General features: G+C 37.8%; 1 protein-coding gene across 11 annotated transcripts in view; it reads right to left on the bottom strand.

Annotated features, from left to right (window-relative positions):
• RUNDC3B (RUN domain containing 3B) overlaps positions 1 to 20566 on the bottom strand; it is a 141684-nt gene that overhangs the window by 33898 nt on the left and 87220 nt on the right. For all 11 annotated transcript variants that reach the window (XM_053609097.1, XM_053609095.1, XM_053609091.1 and 8 more), the window contains one exon: positions 7646 to 7803. In XM_053609097.1, the coding sequence (XP_053465072.1) occupies positions 7646 to 7803 (158 nt within the window). The remainder of the gene's footprint in view (positions 1 to 7645; positions 7804 to 20566) is intronic.

Consider the following 20566-nt stretch of genomic DNA (forward strand, 5'->3'; position numbering starts at 1 on the left):
TACGGAAAAACATACTCGGCAAAAATGGACTGTTATTTACTGTCTCTTTTTAACACAGCATTCAACATCAGACTTGTACATTAAGTAACTTGCTAAAATTCAATTTGTGAGAATTTTTCACAAGACCATGAGGTACCGATAAGGATGTATTTACTACTCTCCTCTAATAATATGGAATACTATATAGCAATTTCAATATTTTAGTAGAGGTCCATCTCAATTAAAAATTATAGTCCCAATAAAATATATTTCAATGTTCCCAGAAAAATTACTTGCTTCTAATAATATTTTACATAAAATTTTATTACATGGATCTTCCCCAAATAATGTCTTGCACCCATGTTTCGGTATGTTCTCTTCTCTTCACCTAAAATACCCTTCCTCTCTTTTTATTCCTTGGTCACTTGAAGAACTTCCAAAAAACTCTGTTCAAATATCAGCTTTGTAGTGATGCTTTCTCTGGATGATCTCCATTACTGTGTTACTTCTATGAAGTACATATACAAGTTAAGCATCCCTAATATGAAAATCTAAAATGCTCCAAAATCTTTTAAAAGATCTAGAAATCCAAACTCTAGACTTTGATAGTAATGCTTAGCCAATTCAAAGCTATTCTTCTTTTCATTTGTTTCATTCCTTATCTGTGGCTCCAGACTTGAGGGTTACCCCGTCTCCCTTACTTTGCTTCCCTCTTGCCTCAGGAATGGATGATGCCCACTGTGGGGTATGAACTATACAGCGTGAGACTGGGTTATCTTGCACTACAAAGAGAGTTGTCAAAGATCAATGGGTCATGTTAGAAGGACAAAGGAATGAACACGAAGGTGCTTCAATGGGAGACAAATGGGACAATTTGAACATTGAAAATAAAATAAAAGTGATAGAATAATTAATGTAGCCATTTCTATTACAATGTAGGAACAAATAGAACAAACCAACAAGAAGTGCTTTGCAATATCCCTCTGAAAATAACTGGTCTGATGAGGAGATCAGAGTCAGGAACTCACCGCTCAAAATCTATTCAATCTTCTAACCAAAACACAAAGAAACACAGTAACAATTCTAATAAAATGACAACCTTAACTAAAAAGATTTGTTAAATTCCTATATAATTAAATACTTCAATAAATCTAGACTTTAACTAAAAGTAAAAGCGACAGTAAAGAAGGAATCAGGGTTTTGAAGTTGAGGCTTGCCATCAAGCGAAGGCAAAATGTACAAAGATGAATAACCACAGAACAAACACCTCCGAGAAGTTGAAGTGAACCAGAGGAAAGCAAGGTCATTAAGTACCATGTACAAAGAGAGAATGCCATCTACTGGCACACTGCAATACTTAACCGCATTAGTATATTTTGCATTCAGCTGGTGTTAAGATACATTAACCTTTAGGACACATCCACCAAGGTGATTTCCTTGCTACACTGACATTACCCCTTTATTTATGAATCTTGTCTGAGCCAGTTCACATTGTAGAAGAGATTATATTTATCAAGTTCAAAATATAAAAGAAAAAGCAAAACAAAATAACAAAACCAAACTCTTCATGTCACTCATAACTATTAGAAATAAGTAAGACATAGCATCTTACTCTGAAAATTAGCAGTATCTTGTAAGAACTGTTTTTCAAAGTAACCACCATGGGGGATCTTTATAGGTAATTCCAGCCAATAAGTGTGGAAGAAATAACAAGTAGGAAACCATGATTTTACAAGTCTTAATTGATCAATGTGTTTAGGTAACACTCAAACACAGTTCAAGTCATCAGGCTGATCGGAAGTTGCACAAAAGAAAAACTGGACTGTCACTACCTGACTCCACTGTTCAACATAGAATTACTAGAAGTTGGAAAACCAGTGAGCTTCTCAATATAATATGAATGTAGTATCATCTATAAAATATTCTGGCCAGAAAAATTCAATTCAATTTTAACACAGCCTCTTACAGCAGTAGTTCTCAGCCCTGACTGCACATCAGAAACACCTGGGAAGCTTGCTATTTTTTTTTTCATAAAGACAGGATCTTGCTATTGCCAAAGCTGGTCTCCAACTCCTAGCCTCAAGCAATCCTTCTGCCTCAGCCTCCCAAAGTTCTAGAATTATGGGCGTGAGCCAATGCACAAAGCTGTGGAAAGCTTTTTAAAAATACACTTTCCTAGGTCTCACCTTTCACCAGTTAAATCAACATTTTTCAAGGTAAGGCTCACTCAGGCACCCTAATTTCTTTAAAAAATACATATTTTTTAATCTCCCGGGGTGTCTCTAATGTGTAACCAGAGTTGAGAACCAGTAAGCCAGAGTTAGGAGAATCTACTTGCTAGGATGTACAGCACAGAGGAACACTTTTCAAACTTTAATGGATCAATTAACCTCCTGGGGATCTTGATAAAATACAAATTATATGCCAAGAGTGGTGGCTTATGCCTATAATCTCAGCATTTTGGAAGGCAAAGGTGGGAAGTTTGCATGAATCCAGGAGTTAGAGACGGGTCTGGACAATATAACAAGACTCTATTGGATGGAGGGAGGGGGGTGGGGCCTTAGTGTGTGTCACACTTTATGGGGGCAAGACATGATTGCAAGAGGGACTTTACCTAAGAATTGCAATCAGTGTAACTGGCTTATTGTACCCTCAATGAATCCCCAACAATAAAAATAAATAAATAAATAAATAAATAAATAAAAAACATTTTTAAAAAATTAGCACAGAATGGTGGTGCACCCTGTATTCCCAGCTACTTGGGAGGCTGGGGCATAAGGATCACTTGAACTTAAGAGTTCAAGGTTCAAGGTATAATCACTCTCCACTGCATTCCAGCACAGGCAACAGAGTAAGACCCTGTCTCTTAAAAAAAAAAAATACAGACTCTGATTCAGTACTGGGGTGAGGCCTGAGAACCGTGCTCCCAGATGATTCTAAGACAGCTAGCTGGCTTTGAGTAGAGAGAAAACAGATCAGTTCAGTCAAGTAGAAATATGTCATATATGAAATTTTAAATTTTCTAGTAGCCTCATTAAAAAGCACTTGAAATCCATTTTTATAATGTACTACTTTAACCCAATATATCCAAGATATTATTTCACCATGAAACCAATAAAAAAAGTTATTAGTAAGACAGTTTACATTCTTTATTTCATACCATCTGATATATATTTCGCACTTAAAGCACATCACAATTAAGACTAGTCATCTTTCCAGTGCTCAGTGGTCACGTGTGGCTAGTGGTTAATATCTTGGACCAGCTCAGAATATGTTTTTAAAAACCACATGAAACAAATTAGAAAGCTACAGATGCTGGCGTGGATGTGGACAGAAGGGAACACTTTTACACTGCTGGTGGGACTGCAAACTAATACAACCTTTTTGGAAGGAAGTATGGAGAATCCTCCAAGAACTCAAATTAGACTTCTCATTAGATCCTGCAATCCCATTACTAGGCACCTACCCAGGAGAAAAAAAATCATTTTATCATAAGGAACTTATGTCTTTTTTTTTTTTTTTTTTTGTAGAGACAGAGTCTCACTTTACCACCCTCGGTAGAGTGCCATGACGTCACAGGACTCACAGCAACCTCCAGCTCTTGGGCTTCCACGATTCTCCTGCCTCAGCCTCCCGAACTACAGGCGCCCGCCACAACGCCTGGCTGTTTTTTTGTTGCAGTTCAGCCGGGGCTGGGTTTGAACCCGCCACCCTCGGTATATGGGGCCGGTGCCCTACTCACTGAGCCACAGGTGCCACCCATGCCCTAGACTGTTTATCGCAGCTCACTTACAATCGCCAAAATGTGGAAACAACCTAAATGCCCACTACCCTGGATTAACAAGCTGTGGTATATGTACACCATGGAATACTATTCAGCCACAAAAAAAAAGATAGAGACTTCACATTTTTTGTATTAACCTGGATGGAGTTGAAACACATTCTTCTTAGTAAAGCATCACAAGAATGGAGAAGCAAGAATCCAATGTACTCAGTTCTAATATGAAGGCAGCAGATGATCTAATACAAGGTGGGGTTAGGAGAATGAGCGACTGGGGAGAGAGAAGGGGGAAGGAGGATGGGGAGTCACACCTCTTGGGGGTGGGACACAAATATAAAAGGAACTTTACCTAACAAACACAACCAGTGTAACCTAATTCTTTGAACCCTAAATAAATCCCAAACAATAAAAAAAAAAAATTAAGGCTTATAGCAACAAAAGCAGACAGATAAACATTTTTTGAATGCCTTATGTTTTCTTTTTTTTTTTTTTTGTAGAGACAGAGTCTCACTTTATCGCCCTCAGTAGAGTGCCGTGGCCTCACACGGCTCACAGCAACCTCTAACTCTTGGGTTTTACACGATTCTCTTGCCTCAGCCTCCCGAGCAGCTGGGACTACAGGCGCCCGCCACAACGCCCGGCTATTTTTTTGTTGCAGTTTGGCCGGGGCTGGGTTTAGAACCCGCCACCCTCGGTATATGGGGCTGGCGCCCTTCTTACTGAGCCACTGGAGCCGCCCTGCCTTATGTTTTCTAATTATGCCCCATGAAATTTAATATTCATAATGACCAGCAAGGTGATTATTATCTCTATTTTACAGATAAAGAAACAGAGACTCTAAAACATTAAGTCTGAGCTCAGAACTAGCGAGAGTACAGCCATTACCCGAACACAGTTCCGCTATGCCAGAGAGCTTTAGGATGCTTTACAGTAACTTGCACTCTATTACCAAAACTATAAATTTTTCAGATGTTAGGAGTATTCAAAGGCAAAAATCAATGAATACCTTACTAGAAATTCAAATACTTCTAACCAGTAAGAACATATAAAATTAAGTGACTCAAGATTTAAATCACTGAGGAAAAGATAATTAACACAAGGTAGAAGCAAATATTACATGCTTTCTATTCCACCTGCCAACATTCCTTTTCTGACCTTTGCCTTTATACATTGTAAATTTTAATTTTCTCAGGTCCATGTTTATTTTCTCAGGATCAACAAAGGGAATTTGAAAGCCCAGCTCTAATTGCAGGCCTTCTTGACCATTGGTAAAAAACAAACAAACAAACAAAAAAATCTCAGGAACATTCACTCTTTCCCTATCGCTGCAAAAGTACCCATACTATTCTGTATCTATTAAAGCTGATTGTGATACAGACTGAACTGTGAACATTCACAGAAAAATTTGTCTTATTCGCCTATGGAATATCCTTGAAATTAGATTTTGTACAAAAGAATCTTTTAAGACACCAATTTACACCTATCAAGAAATTGTAAGCTCAATGCCCGTAGCTCAATATTTAGGGCGCCAGCGATATACACTGGGGCTGGTGGGTTCTAACCTGGCCTGGGCCTGCTAAACAACAATGACAACTACAACAAAAAAAGAGCCGGTGTTGTGGTGAGCACCTGTAGTCCCAGCTACTTGTAAGACTGAGGCAGGAGAGTTGCTTAAACCCAAGAGTTTGAGGTTGCTGTGAGCTGTGACACCATGGCACTCTACCAAGGGTGACATAGTGAGACTCTGTCTCAAAAAAAAAAAAGAGGAAGAAAACTGTCGCCGTATTATGTGAAAATAAATCTTCAAACTCAAGAAAATAATTTAATTCTAATCAAGTGGCCATAATTTTTGACTGCTGCTGTAATTTTTTTAATTACAATTAAAAGCATTAAAAGCAATGGAAAAGTTCCTTTGCAAAATAAAAAGGATAAATGTCATTCTCATATCGTGGAATTATAAAGCCATAACTAAAGTAGATTGTTTCCTCAAAGTGAAGAGTTTGAGAGTCTTTGTTTCCTTTAAATTATCATAAGTAAAATAAGTATGATCCATTCCAATTTAATTCTTCAAATGAGAGTATCTCTTTTTATAAAATAAAACTTATTTCCTAATTATTTTTAACTTAAAAGCATTTAGATAAACTACCAGTATTACTTGCAAAAGAAAAATGAAATTATCTTCATCTTTTAATTGTAAAGAAATAACCAGACATCTATATCGTTTGGCTCTTGGTATTTTCTCCCTGCTTAATGGAAGCAAAGCGTTACTGCCCTTCAGTGACTGATGCTCCATAGTGTGAACCCACTTTACAATAACATAAAAGGAAGAAGAAATAATATGTGAATGTAAACATAATTCTTTTCACAAGACATAAATGCTTAGAGCAGTGGTTCTCAACCTTCCTAATGCTGATGCCCTTTAATACAGTTCCTCTGGGTTGTGACCCACAGGTTGAGAACTGCTGGCTTAGAGAATATTAAATTTTTTGTCCCTTAAAAAAGGTTTTTACTTAAAAATAACCTTTTACATGTACTTAGTCTCAAAGTATCTCCTTACAAATTCATGTTAGTTATGTAAGGAACCACAGTAAATATACAGAAGAAAAAAACACTTTAACCAAATTTTAAACTGATATCACCCATTTGACACAAGTGTTCAAATCTCTATCACCCACAAAAGGGTGATATCAATAGATATCAAAAGATAGACTTTAGGTCCTTCTGATGCTATATCCTGAAGAGAAAATACTACTACTTATATTGTATTCTGTCTAAATAAGAATAAGCTCACGAGGAAAGAGCAAACAAAAACAAGTTACAAGACATTCTCCAAGATTACTAGCCTGTATTCTTCAGAAATACCAATCTCATGTCAGGAAAGACTAAGAAAAAAGTCACTAAGTTTAAAGTGACTGAAGAGACTGACAACCAAATGCAAAACATAATCTGAACTGGGTTTGGCACTAGAGAAGCAAGAGTTGCAATAAGGGACATTATTTGGATAAATACAAATTATATTTATTATATAGTATAAATTATAGTAAATATGAAATTATTGTATAAATTTAAATTCCTTAACTTGATAACTGAACTATGGTTAAATAAGAGATCTTCTTTCTTAAGAAAGACACACTGAAGCATTAAGGCACAAAGGGAAGAGGTATGATACATGCAACCTCTTAGTGCTTTAAAATGATAGACCTATGTATGGGGAAAGGGAGAGAATTATAAGGCAAATGTGGCAAAATGTTGAAAATTGGTGAATTCAGGAAAGGTCATATGGGAATCCTTGGCACTATCCATGTTATATTTATGACAGTTTAAAATTATTTTAAAATAGAAATTTTAAAAATCATCCTTCCAGATTGAATAGATATTAATGTGGCTCAAAATATAGGTTCCTTCATAAAAAGAAAAAAATTTTCCCACAAAAAACAAGTCGTTATACTAAACTGTCTATTGGTGCTGTGGTAAAACCTGGTAACAGTTCATGTACCAGGACTGAACTTTGAGTAGCAGTGGTCTAAAATACTGCCTTTTTTTGCTATTCGTCACTCAGTAACTAACTACTCTACAAATTATGCATACGTATACATTTAGAAGATGTATACATTTAGAAGAATATGTACCAAGTTATAACCAATGAACTCTGGGCCACACAATTGAAGGTGATTTTTATTTTCTTTTTGTATTTTCTAATGTTTCTGTAATGAACATGGATTACTTTTATAATGAGAAAAAGAAAAGCAATCTTTTAAAAAGGGTAAGTGAAAAAGAATTTAATAGCACAGTCAGATTTCTTGGAATCTGCATAGAATGTCAAAATACACCATTTTGTTTTAAGGTTTACATACTACCTAAATTTTGTAAAAGGATCTTACTTACAGCTGATCTTGAAGCTCCAAAATTATATACTCTAATTGTTCCTTCTCCAATTTGTGGGCCAGATCAGAATCTTCAATCCTTTGAAGTAGTATTTTATTCTGAGAGACAGATTCAGATAGCTGGTTCTCTCGAAGTCGTAAGAGTTCTTCAAGATAACCCTGGAAATAAAATATCACCAAGATACAGCGATTGAAACTTTTTTTTTTTTTGTAGAGACAGAGTCTCACTGTACTGCCCTCGGGTAGAGTGCCGTGGCGTCACACGGCTCACAGCAACCTCCAACTCCTGGGCTTAGGCGATTCTCCTGCCTCAGCCTCCCGAGTAGCTGGGACTACAGGCGCCCACCACAACGCCCGGCTATTTTTTTGTTGCAGTTTGGCCAGGGCTGGGTTTGAACCCGCCACCCTCGGCATAGGGGCCGGCGCCCTGCGCACTGAGCCACAGGTGCCGCCCTTACGCCTGGCTATTTTTTTGTTGCAGTTTGGCCGGGGCTGGGCTTGAACCCGCCACCCTCAGCATATGGGGCCGGCGCCCTACTCACTGAGCCACAGGCGCCGCCTGAAACTTTTTAATATATACCTTGACAATAAACCCTGAAAGATTAAATGTTACTACCAGCCATATTGCAATGAAACAATTTCAATATACTACTGATCAATTAGTAAGAAAAACATTGTTTTAATTGAATTTAAAATTTTAATGCACATTCTACATTATTTTAAGCTTTTCTCTAATGTTGAAATATATTTGTAATTTGACACAAAATGTAGTTAAAATATTATGATTTCTAAGTTTCACAACATTAATAAATGTATGATTCCTACCTTCAAAATAAAGACTTAATTACAAAATAGCCAATTAGAATGCTGCTTTGATGTCATTATTTTTCAAAAACATATTGATAATAACATTTTAGAGTTAACAGTGTGAGGCAGTATAATGCTTTGGTTAGAGACTGCCTAGTGTCATATTCCATACCACTCCTCAGCTATATATCTTTGGGCGAGTTCATCTCTCTCTGTGCCATGGTTTCATTATCTAAAAAAATGCGAACAATAAGAGTACCTAGTTGGAGGAATTAAAGGAGTCAATATAGAACAGTGCAAGCCCACTGTCTGAAATAAATAATAGCTTTTACTCTTAGCAAATACCTAACAGATATGTGACTTCTTGGATTGATCACTTATCCTTTTACTTATTTGCTGTGTCTTTGTCCTTCTTCCCTACCTTCTGGGAAACCTTACCAAATCCTGCAAACTTTTATGTGGTTATTTTTTAATTCAGAAAAATCATATATTTAATTTCAACAGTTCTTTCTTATTTTCTGATTATTCCTTTCGCATGGTATCCTATTCTTTTAGTTGCCATATACTTTCAGATTCTTCTGAGGATAGTAATTAAAATCGTTAAGTACTCTTTTATCCCTAATTTACATATTATCTTATATGTGTGTCCCCAACAAACTGTTACAGCTATTTTAGCTTGATGATACAACATGTTAATCTATCATCTTTTCTCAAGAGCTTCTTTTGCAGATTTTTTCCTGACAATTCTGAAATATTTGTTTTTATATTATTAAATCTCAAAAATTGATAATTTTTACAAATGAAATATTTCATATATAAACCACTCAATATAAACTATATATGAATACTTATAAATATTAGTAATTGAATAATACTCATATACCTACCACCTAGATTGATCACCAACACTTTAGGAGCCAATACAATGCCTTTCCTTATTACACCCTCCGCCTCTTCCGCAAAGGTAAAAATATCCTGAGATTTGTGTTTATCATCCCTGTGCATTTCTTTCTGGTTTTACCACAAATGAACATCAGCTTCAACAACATGTTGTTTAGTTTTACAGGTTTTTCCCTGTATTCTTTTGAAACTTGATCTTTCATATACACCGATGAGACTATAGTCCGTTTGCTCCCAATGCTGCACAGTGCTCCACTGCACGAATGCTGCAGCTTGTTCACTCTCCTCTCAGGGGCCATTTGGATTATTTTTGTTTTTTCTTAACATAAACAATATTGCTATGAACACATGCAGTTATATCTTCTGGTACACACATCCAAGAATCAGATTCTAGGAGACATGATTAGCAGATTTTCAGAGTATAGAGGCCATGTATATTTTGATATTTAGTAGATATTACCAATTATTCTTAATATTGTTTTTATGTTTTTTATACTTACCATATTCCTACTTGATATTATGTTCATATGACCTTTCATAAGAATCCAATTTATATGGATTTACTAAATTAATTTAAAAATATTCCTTCTTTTTCTCTCCTCAAGAACAATTATAAGATTAGGGATGACTGACAGCCTTTGAATACAGTCAAGCATGCTTAACAAGAGGTATACATTCCAAGAAATACACTGTTAGGCAATTTCATCACTGTGTGAACATCATACTTATAGTACAGCCTACTACACACATAGGTTATATGGTATAGCCCATTGCTCCTAGGCTACAAAGCTGTACAGTACATTACGTCACTGAATATTGTAGGCACCTACAACACAATGGTAAATATTTGTATGTCTAAACATATAAAAACATAGAAAAGGCATAGTAAAAATACAGTATACACCTGTGTAGGGTACTTACCATGAATGGACATTGCAGGACTAACAGTTGCTGTGGGTGAGTCAGTGAATGAGTGAATATGAAGCCCTCAAAGGACATCACTGTGCACTGCTTCACACTTTATAACATGTATACTTAGGCTGCACTAAATTTATAAAAAAAAATTTCTTTAATAATAAATTAACCTTAGCTTGGAGACAGTAGATATTTGGATTGTATTTTTTTTTCGTGCTGTGCCAAGAAGCACATTAAACTTGTAGAAAGTTTCATAGACTGAAAAAAAGGGGTGAAAAAATATTCCACACAAATGAAAACAAAATCTAGAAGGAGTAGCTATTCTGTTATAAGATGAAACACCATCAAAGAAGACAAAGATGGTCATTATACAATGATAGGGGATAAATTCAACAAGAAGATATAATAATTCTAAATATATATGCACCCAGACAGATCATTGAGGCACAAAATCAACATAGAAGCACCAGATTTAAACAGGATTACAAAGCAAGGGCACCTAATATACATTTATAGAATATTTTACCCCCAAACTGCAGAATATACATTCTCATCAGCACATGAAACATTTTCCAAGATAGACCCTATGTTATGCTACAAAAGAAGACTCAGAAGATAAAAAAATTAAAAACATTCCATGTATCTTCTCATACCACAGTAGACTAAAACTAGAAATCAAACTCCAAATGGAACTGTCAAAATTATGCTAATGCATGAAAATTAAGCAACCTGCTGCTGAACATTCTTCACATCAATGACAAAATCAATATGGAAATAAACTTTTTTAAATTGAGTGACACTAATGACACAAGTGTTCAAATCTCTGAGATACAGAAATCCAGGATAGTGGACGAGAAGGACGTTTAGCTCAGCTCTCCTGGAACAACAGGTGAGAGTGAGTGGGCTAGATCATTTCCGGCATGGACTATTGGTGTGGAGTGGCAGTTCCGGGGGTACAGCGAGGTGGTAGATTGCTGGACTTGGAGTGTAATCCGGAGCTGCAGAGACTGACAGGAAATGTTCTGCACTGTGGCTGGAGTGGGAACCAGCCCCCAACTTACAGGATTGCAGTTCCCAGTTTGTGGAGAAACTAGGTATTGGGTGGAAAGATTGGTGAAGTGTGGACTCCTGAGCGGAATTAGGCAGCCAAAGTGGGGAGCCATCTGGTGCGGCACCCCTGCGGTTAGGCAGTGGGACAGACACTGAGACGGGAAAGATCTCAGATGGGAAGAGGCCACTGTTTTGGAACTTGGGAGATGGCGGTCACCACAGGCACCTTTCCCTAAAGGCTAGTCACGGTTACTTGAGTCTCACCCACAGACAGTGGTCCTACACTCAGAATGGGCCCAAGATATCCCGTACTTCATGGGAACTGTTGCAGTGAGAATTTGTGAAACCTGCCTGTGAAGATTTTTGGAGATTGGTGGAATCAGCAGGGTCTAGGAGCCAAGTGGGGAATCAGGCAAACATCAAGAACAATCTAAGCTGGAAAATAGGTATCAGCCTGGGAACCACTCACAGCACCACCTGCTGTCCAGAAAGTATGTTTCAACATAAATATATTCCTACTAAAGTCAATCCCTACGGCATATATAGATGTGTGTGTGTATGTGTATATAGATATGTGTGTGGGTGTATATATATAATTTTGTTGCCTTTTTTCTCTCTCTTTGCTTGTTCTTTTTGCTTTTTTTCCGTTTTTCTATCTTGTAGGAGTTATTGTTAATTTTTTTGATTATTATTTTTTCTCTGCTTCCCTTTTCTTTTTTTTTTTAGATAGTGTCACTACATCACCCTCGGTGGAGTGCTGTGGCATCACAGCTCACAGCACCCTCTAATTCTCTTGGCTGAGCGGGGGTTCTCTTGACTAAGCCTCTCAGGTGGCCGGGGCTGCAGGCACCCGCCATGGTACCCGGCTGTTTTTTGGTTGTGGTTGTCATTGTTGTTTGGCGGGCCCTGGGCCAGGTTCGAGCCCTCCAGCTCTGGTGTGTGTAGCTGGTGCCCTGGCCACTGGGCTACAGGTGTCAAGCCTTCCCCTTCCTCTTATAGTTGCTGACAGTGCTTACATCAGACTATTCGAGTTTTTTTGTTTGTTTTTATTTTTGATTGTGTGTTTGTGTGTTCATTTTTTTCCTTTGTTTGTTTGTGTTGTTTCAATGTGCCTTGAGTTCTGCTAAATCGTTGGGTTGGCTATTTTCCCTAACTCCAATTTTTACATTCAAAAAGAGCAAAGGGGTGTCGGGGGATGATAGCCAACTGAAGCCAGCTTTCAACAGAAGCTCCCACCCAGGGGGTGAGGTAATGGCCAGAAAGAACCCAAAGCTGAAGAGTGGGAGCTGAGCTGAGAGATAAGATTGATAACTGCACTTCTTCTCTGCTGAGGCAAGCTGCGACTCTAAGGAAACAAATTTCAGGTATAGAATGCACCCCAAAGAGGACGCATGTCTGTCCCCTCCCCCAAGGGAGTTGCTTGCTTGTTTGCTTGCTTGCTTACTGTGTGATCTCTACTAGTGAGTGGTGAACTGGTCCTCTTCTCTCACCCCACAGGAGCGAGTTGCTGGAAGCTAGGACTCCTTCTTCAGAGAGTCCCTGCTGTGAGCCTGGGCATTCTCTTGTCTGGCATGAAGGTTGAACAAATATTCTCCCTGCCACTTTGAACTCCCAGTCCACCCTTCTCTTTGGCCTGGTGGTCTAGAAGCCCAATCCCTACAGAGACCACAACATTCGCAGTTCTTTGTTCAGACTTGGCATTGCATGGTTTGAGGTAGCGCAGCTACGCTGTAACTGTGAATCCGGTAACAGTGTAGAAAGGCACAGGGAGGAAGGTATCTGGCTTGGCTCTGAGAAAGTGCAACTCAGCAGCAGGTAGAGGCTTGTGTCTCTGCACAATGGGTAGAGGCTCGGGAACTGCTGAGGCGTGGGAACTGAGTAGAGGTACCTCCCACCTAGCAGCAGCATTAATACAGCAATACCACTGGAGTTAAATTTCAGAGAGATACTGCCCCAATTCTGTGGTCTGTCAAAAGTAGCTAGACCTCGCATTGCAGGGATACCAGAGGAGTAGAGCAGCTGGGGCACAGGCACAGTCTCTGGGGGCGAAAAACATTTGCTGCTTTGTAAACTTCTGGTTTGGAATGAGCTCAGGTGGAACACTCCCCAGTTTCCATTGAGCACCCGAGGTAGTTAGTCTTCAACTGCCCCAGCCAGCTGACGGCAGTGTGGTCGCCTATCCGACGAGGCACTAACTTCCCTCTGACTCTGGAAGACCCAAATCCCTGGTGCATTTGCTCACTAGAGGGGACTGAGACACAGCTCTGTGAGGCAACCAGTGCTTGGGTGTGATGAAGGTACAAGGTGGGGAAGAAGTCACCAGCCCCCCTGGACTATTTTGCTGGGCGGATCTTTCTGACTCCACAGAGCACCAGAGTGAGTTACACTTAAGCTGCCAGTGGACACCCACTACCTAGATGCTGAATACCTTTTGAACTCTCCCATATGATCGGTGTTGGTGTTGAGCAAGACAATTAGTTTGGAACTCTTGACCTGGGCTGATCATAGGGGACCCACCAAGGTTGTACCCTGGTTGTGTTGTTGTGGGAGTGTGAGATTCTCCTCTTCCAGTTGTCGCTGGGGTGTGGGTGTGGGTAGGGATGGGTGTTTTAGTTGTTTATATATCTCCACAGCTGAGATTTCAGCCCAAAGCCACTGATTCACTAGGATTAGACAGAGACTAGCTGAATACAGGTCAGAGCCATCTAGCCCCATCACACCAAGCAGGTCCCCAGAGTTTCAGGATGTAGTACTGAAAGGGACCTTTGTAAAGCTCTAGGGGAAAAGCTGCAATCACCAGTTCCAGTTCTTTGGTAAAGGGCTGGTTAATTACAACTCCAAGAGCCCTCAATTCAATTTCAACTTAAAAGCTTCTCTAGCCAAATGGTGAAAAATAATCATGGGGCGTAATCAGCAGAAAAACTCTGGCAAATGAATAATCAGAGTAGATCAATTCCTCCAAGGAATGACAAAGGAGATACAACAGAAGATCCCATTCATAAACAAATGGCTGAGATGTCAGAAATCAAATTCAGAATTTGGATTGCAAAAAGATTAACAGAATGGAGTTAAGTTGAAATTAGAAATTTAAGGAGCAATTCAAAAGTTGTCTCAAGAATTCAATGAATTCAAAGAAAAAATGACCGAAGATTTTGACACATGGAGGCGAGAACTTGCAGCCCTCAAAGATCTGAGAAATACAGTAGAATCCCTCAGTATCAGAATGGAGCAGGCAGAAGAAAGGATCTCTGACATTGAAGACAAAGCTTTTGAATGCTCCCAAATGCTCAAAGAGGAAGAGAACTGGAGAGCAAAAACAGATCATTCCCTGAGAGAACTGTGGGACCACTCCAAAAAGACAAACATTTGCCTTATAGGAATCTCTGAAGGAGAAGAGGATGGTCCAAAAGGCACAGATATTCTACTCCAAGAGATAATTGAGGAGAACTTCCCAAGCCTGGCAAGAGATACTGAAATTCAGATAGCAGACAGTTTCAGAACCCCAGCACAACTCAATCCAAATAAAGCATCTTCTACACACATTGTAATTAACTTAGCCAAAGTTAATATGAAGGAGAAAATCCTGCAAGCAGCCAGATGTAAGAAAATCATAACCTATAAGGGGAAGAATATTAGAATGACTGCAGATCTCTCTGCTGAAACTTTTCAAGTCATCAACCTTCAATCTCCTAAAACAAAACAACTTTCAGCCCAGTAGTCTGTATCCAGCTAAATTGAGCTTTATTTATGATGGAGAAGTTCAATACACATGTTAAAGTTATTTAAATGACATACACATGTTGAAGAAATTTTCCATAACCAAACCAGCTCTTCAGGATATTCTCAGACCCACCCACTGTAATCACCAGCACAATGCTCTACCACCAAGGTAAACTCACTCTGAAATTCTTGACCAAAACCCAATTTCCAGTGGTGAAAAGATTTAAAATGTCCACTGGACTTTTGAAAAACATGCCACTCGAAATATTACCAGGCTTACCAATACTCTCCATTAATGTGAACGGCTTAAATTGTCTTCTTAAGAGGCACAGGCTGACTGGATACAAAAACTCAGGCCAGATATCTGCTGCATACAAGAATGTCATCTTACCTTAAAGGATAAATATAGACTCAGGGTGAAGGGATGGACATCTGTAATCCAGGCAAATGGAAATCAGAAAAAAGCAGGGGTGGCAATTTTATTTGCAGATACATTAGGCTTTAAACCAACACAAGTAAGGAAAAATAAGGATGATCACTTCATATTTGTTAAGGGAAACACTCAACATGATGAGCTGTCAATTATTAACATTTATGCACCCAACCAGAATGCTCCTCAATTTATAAGGGAGACCCTAACAGACATGAACAATTTAATATCTTCCAGCACCATAATAGTTGGAGATTTTAACACCCCTTTGGCAGTGTTGGATAGATACTCTAATAAGAAACTAAGCAAAGAAATTTTGGAGTTAAACTTCACCACACAACAATTGAATGTAACAGACATCTACAGAACATTTCATCCTAATGAAACTGAATACACATTCTTCTCACCAGCCCATGGAACATATTCCAAAATTGATCACATGTTAAGTCAAAAGTCTAACCTCAGCAAATTTAAAAGTATAGAAATTATTCCTTGTATTTTCTTGGATCATCATGCAATAAAAGTTGAACTCACCAGTAACAGGTATCTGCATACTCATACAAAGACATGGAAACTAAATAATCTTATGCTAAATGATAGCTGGGTCATAGATGAGATTAAGAAGGAAATTGCCAAATTTTGGGAATAATAATGAAGACATGAATTATCAGAACCTGTGGGATACTGTAAAGGCAGTCCTAAGAGGGAAATTTATAGTGTTGCAAGCCTTCCTCAAGAGAATGGAAGAGAAGAAGTCAATAACTTAATGGAACATCTTAAGCAACTGAACAGGAAAAACATTCCAATACCAAGGAAATAACTAAAATTAGAGCAGAATTAAAAAAATCGAAAACAAAAGAATTATTCAAAAGATCAATGAACCAAAAAGTCATTTTTTTGAAAAATTCAATAAAATTGATATACCTCTGGCCAACCTAACCAAAAATAGAAAATTAAAGTCCCTAATATCATCATTCAAAAATGACAAAGGTGAAATAACAACAGACACCTCAGAAATTCAAAGAATCCTTAATGAATACTACAAAAAACTTTATTCTCAGAAATATGAAAATCTGAAAGAAATTGACCAATATTTGGAAGCACGCCAAATTCCTACACTTAATCAGAAAGAATTAGAAATGCTGACAGACCTATATCAAGTACTGAAATAGAATCAACTATACGAAATCTCCCAAAAAAAAAGAGTCCTCAACCTAGATGGCTTCACATGAGAATTCTACCAAACCTTAAAGAGGAACTAGTACCTATATTACTTAACCTTTTCCAAAACACTGAAAAAGAAGAAATACTTCCCAACACATTCTATGAAGCAAATATCACCCTGATCCCCAAACTGGGAAAAGACCCAACAAGAAAACAATACTGTATACCTATATCTTTAATGAACATAGATGTAAAAATATTCAATAAGATCCTAGCAAACAGAATCCAGCAACATATCAAACGAATTATACACCATGACCAAGTGGGTTTTCTCCCAGGGTCTCAAGGTTGGTTCAATATACGTAAATCTATAAATATAGTACATCACATGTACAAACAAAAAAACAAAGACCATGTGATTTTCTCAATAGATGCAGAAAAAGCTTTTGACAATATCCAGCATCCTTTCATGATCAGAACACTTAAGAAAATAGGTATAGAAGGGACTTTTCTTAAACTGATAGAGGCCATCTATGGCAAACCCATGGCCAATATCATATTGAATGAAATAAAACTGAAAACATTTCCACTCAAATCAGGAACCAGGCAAGGTTGCCCATTGTTTCCATTGTTCTTTAACATTGTAATGGAAGTCTTATCCATTGCAATCAGGCAAGAGAAGGTGATCAAGGGTATACAAATAAGGTCAGAGGAGATCAAACTTTGGCTCTTCACAGATGATATGATTTTATGCCTGGAAAACCCTAGGGACTCAACTACAGAACTCCTAGAAGTGGTCAAGGAATTTAGTAGCATCACAGGATACAAAATCAATATTTACAAATCAGTAGCTTTTATGTCTACCAATAATAGTCCAGCCTAAAAAACAGTCAAGGACTCTATTCCCTTTACAGTTGTGCCAAAGAAGATGAAATATTTGGGAATTTACCTAACAAAGGACATGAAAGATCTCTATAAAGAGAATTATGAAACTCTAAGGAAAGAAATAGTTGAAGATGTTAACAAATGGAAAAACATACCATGCTCATGGATGGGAAGAATCAACATGGTTAAAATGTCCATATTACCCAAAGCAATTTACAAATTTAATGCAATCCCTATCAAAGTACCACCATCATACTTTAAAGATCTGGAAAAAATAGTACTTTGTTTTATATGGAACCAGAAAAAACTTCAAATAGCCAAGACGTCACTCAGAAATAAAAACAAATCAGGAGGAATCAAGCTATCAGACTTCAAACTATACTATAAATCGATAGTGATCAAAACAGCATGGTATCGGCACAAAAATAGCTCAGACACTTATTGTTATTTGATCTTGATAAGCCCATCAAAAATATAAACTGGGGGAAAGATTCCCTATTTAACAAATGGTGCTGGGTAAACTGGCTGGCGACTTATAGAAGACTGATACTGTACCCACACCTTTCACCCTTAACAAAAATTGACTCTCACTGGATAAAAAATTTAAACTTAAGACATGAAACTAAATATTCTTGGAGAGAGTGCAGGAGAAACACTTGAAGAAATCAGCCTGGGAGGATACTTTATGAGGAGGACCCCTCTGGCAATGGAAGTAACACCAAAAATACACTACTGGGATCTGATTAAACTAAAAAGCTTCTGCACAGCCAATAACAAAGTAAGTAAAGCAAGCAGACAGTCCTCAGAATGGGAGAGGATATTTTCAGGTTATGCTTCTGACAGAGGTTTGATAACCAGAATCCACAGAGAACTCAAATTTATTAATAAGAAAAGAACAAGTAATCCTATTTCGTTGTGGGCAAGGGACTTTAACAGAAGCTTCTCTGAAGAAGATAGGTGCATGGCCTACAGACACATGAAAAAATGCTCATTATCTTTAATCATCATAGAAATGCAACCACTTTGAGATATCCATCTAACTCCAGTAAGAGTGGCTCATATAACAAAATCCCAACACTACAGATGTTGGCGGGAATGTGGAGACAAGGGAACACTTCTGCACTGCTGGTGGGAATGCAAACTAATACGTCCCTTTTGGAAAGAAGTATGGAGAATACTCAGGGATCTAAAAGTAGACCTGCTGTTTGATCCTGCAATTCCTCTTCTAGGTGTGTATCCAAAAGACCAAAAATCACTTTATAACAAAGATATTTGCACCTGATTGTTCACTGCAACTCAATTCATAATAGCCAAGTCATGGAAGGAGCCCAAGTGCCCACTGACCCATGAATGGATTAATAAATTGTGGTATATGTATACCATGGAATATTATGCAGCCTTAAAAAAGATGGAGACTTTACCTCTTTTACATTTACATGGATGGAGCTGGAACATATCCTTTTTAGTAAAGTATCTCAAGAACGGAAGAAAAAATATCCCATGTACTCAGTACTATTATGAAACCAATTTATAATCACTCACACTTTCATATGAAGAATAGATCACAACTATGACCCAAGATGAAGGTGGGAGGAGGGGGGGGAGGTCAGATCAAGGGAGGGTGAATGGTGGGATCACACCAATGGTGCATAATGCAAGGGTACATGTCAGATTTATTAGTATAGAGCAGGGGTCCTTAAACTGCGGCCCGCAGGCCACATGAAGCAGTGTGATTGTATTTGTTCCCATTTGGTTTTTTAACTTCAAAATAAGATATGTACAGTGTGCATAGGAATTTGTTCATAGTTTTTTTTTTTTTAAAACTATAGTCCAGCCCTCCAACGGTCTCAGGGACAGTGAATTGGCCCCCTGTTTAAAAAGTTTGAGAACGCCTGGTATAGAGTATAAATGTCTTAACACAATAACTAAGTAAACGAGATCAGGCATATATTAACCAGTGTGATGTAAGCATTCCTAATTCTATATGCAATCATCACATTGTACCCCATAAATACATTAATGTATACATGATCTATGTGTGTATGATTTAATAAAAAATAAATGTAAAAATAATAGAATGGAAGAAAAAATTTCCAATGTACTCAGTATGAAACCAATTTACAATCACTCACACTTTCATATGAAGAATAGATCACAACTATGACCCAGGATGAAGGTGTGGGGGATGGGAGGGGAGGGAGAAGGTCAGATCAAGGGAGGGTGAATGATGGGATCACACCTATGGTGCATATTGCAAGGGTACATGTCGGATCTATTAAGTATACAGTATAAGTGTCATAACACAAAAATTAAGTAAATGAGATGAAGGATATAGTAACCCATGTGATGTAAGTGTTCCTAATTCTATATGAAATCACCATATTGTACCCCATAAATGCATTAATGTATACACGAGCTATGTGTTTATGATTAAAAAAAAAAAAAGATTGGCTTATTGTACCCTCAATGAATCCCCAACAATAAAAAGAAAAAAAAGAAAGAAAAAAAATATATAGAATAAAATTAAAAAAAAAAAAAAAAAAGAACGAAATCCAGCACTAACAAGGAAATTTATAGTACTACATGCCTACGTCAAAAAGACAGTTCATACACCAGGACTGAACTTTGAGTAGCAGTGGTCTAAACTACTGTCTTCTTTTTGCTATATGTCTCTAGTCTAGGTCTACACAGGGTTAGGATCATCAATATCACAGTCTTCCACCTCCAGATCTTATCCCAGAGGAAGGTCTTCATGGGTAATAACATGCATCTATCGTTAACAATGCCTTCTTCTGGAAGACCTCCTGAAGGAACTGCCTGAGGCTGTTTTACAGTGAACTTATTTTTAATAAGCGGAAGGAGTACACTCTATATAATTATATGGGGTATACTTCTGTACATATAGCAGCACAAAAGTTTGTTTATACTAGCATTACCACAAACACAAGTAATGCATTGTGCTACGTCACCACATCTGCCATGTCACTAGGCAGCAGGAATTTTTCAGCTCCATTATAATCTTATGGGACCACTGTTCAGTCTGATGTTGAC

This window comes from Nycticebus coucang, chromosome 11 (assembly GCF_027406575.1).
Source record: "Nycticebus coucang isolate mNycCou1 chromosome 11, mNycCou1.pri, whole genome shotgun sequence".
In the NCBI taxonomy this organism is placed as follows: domain Eukaryota; kingdom Metazoa; phylum Chordata; class Mammalia; order Primates; family Lorisidae; genus Nycticebus; species Nycticebus coucang.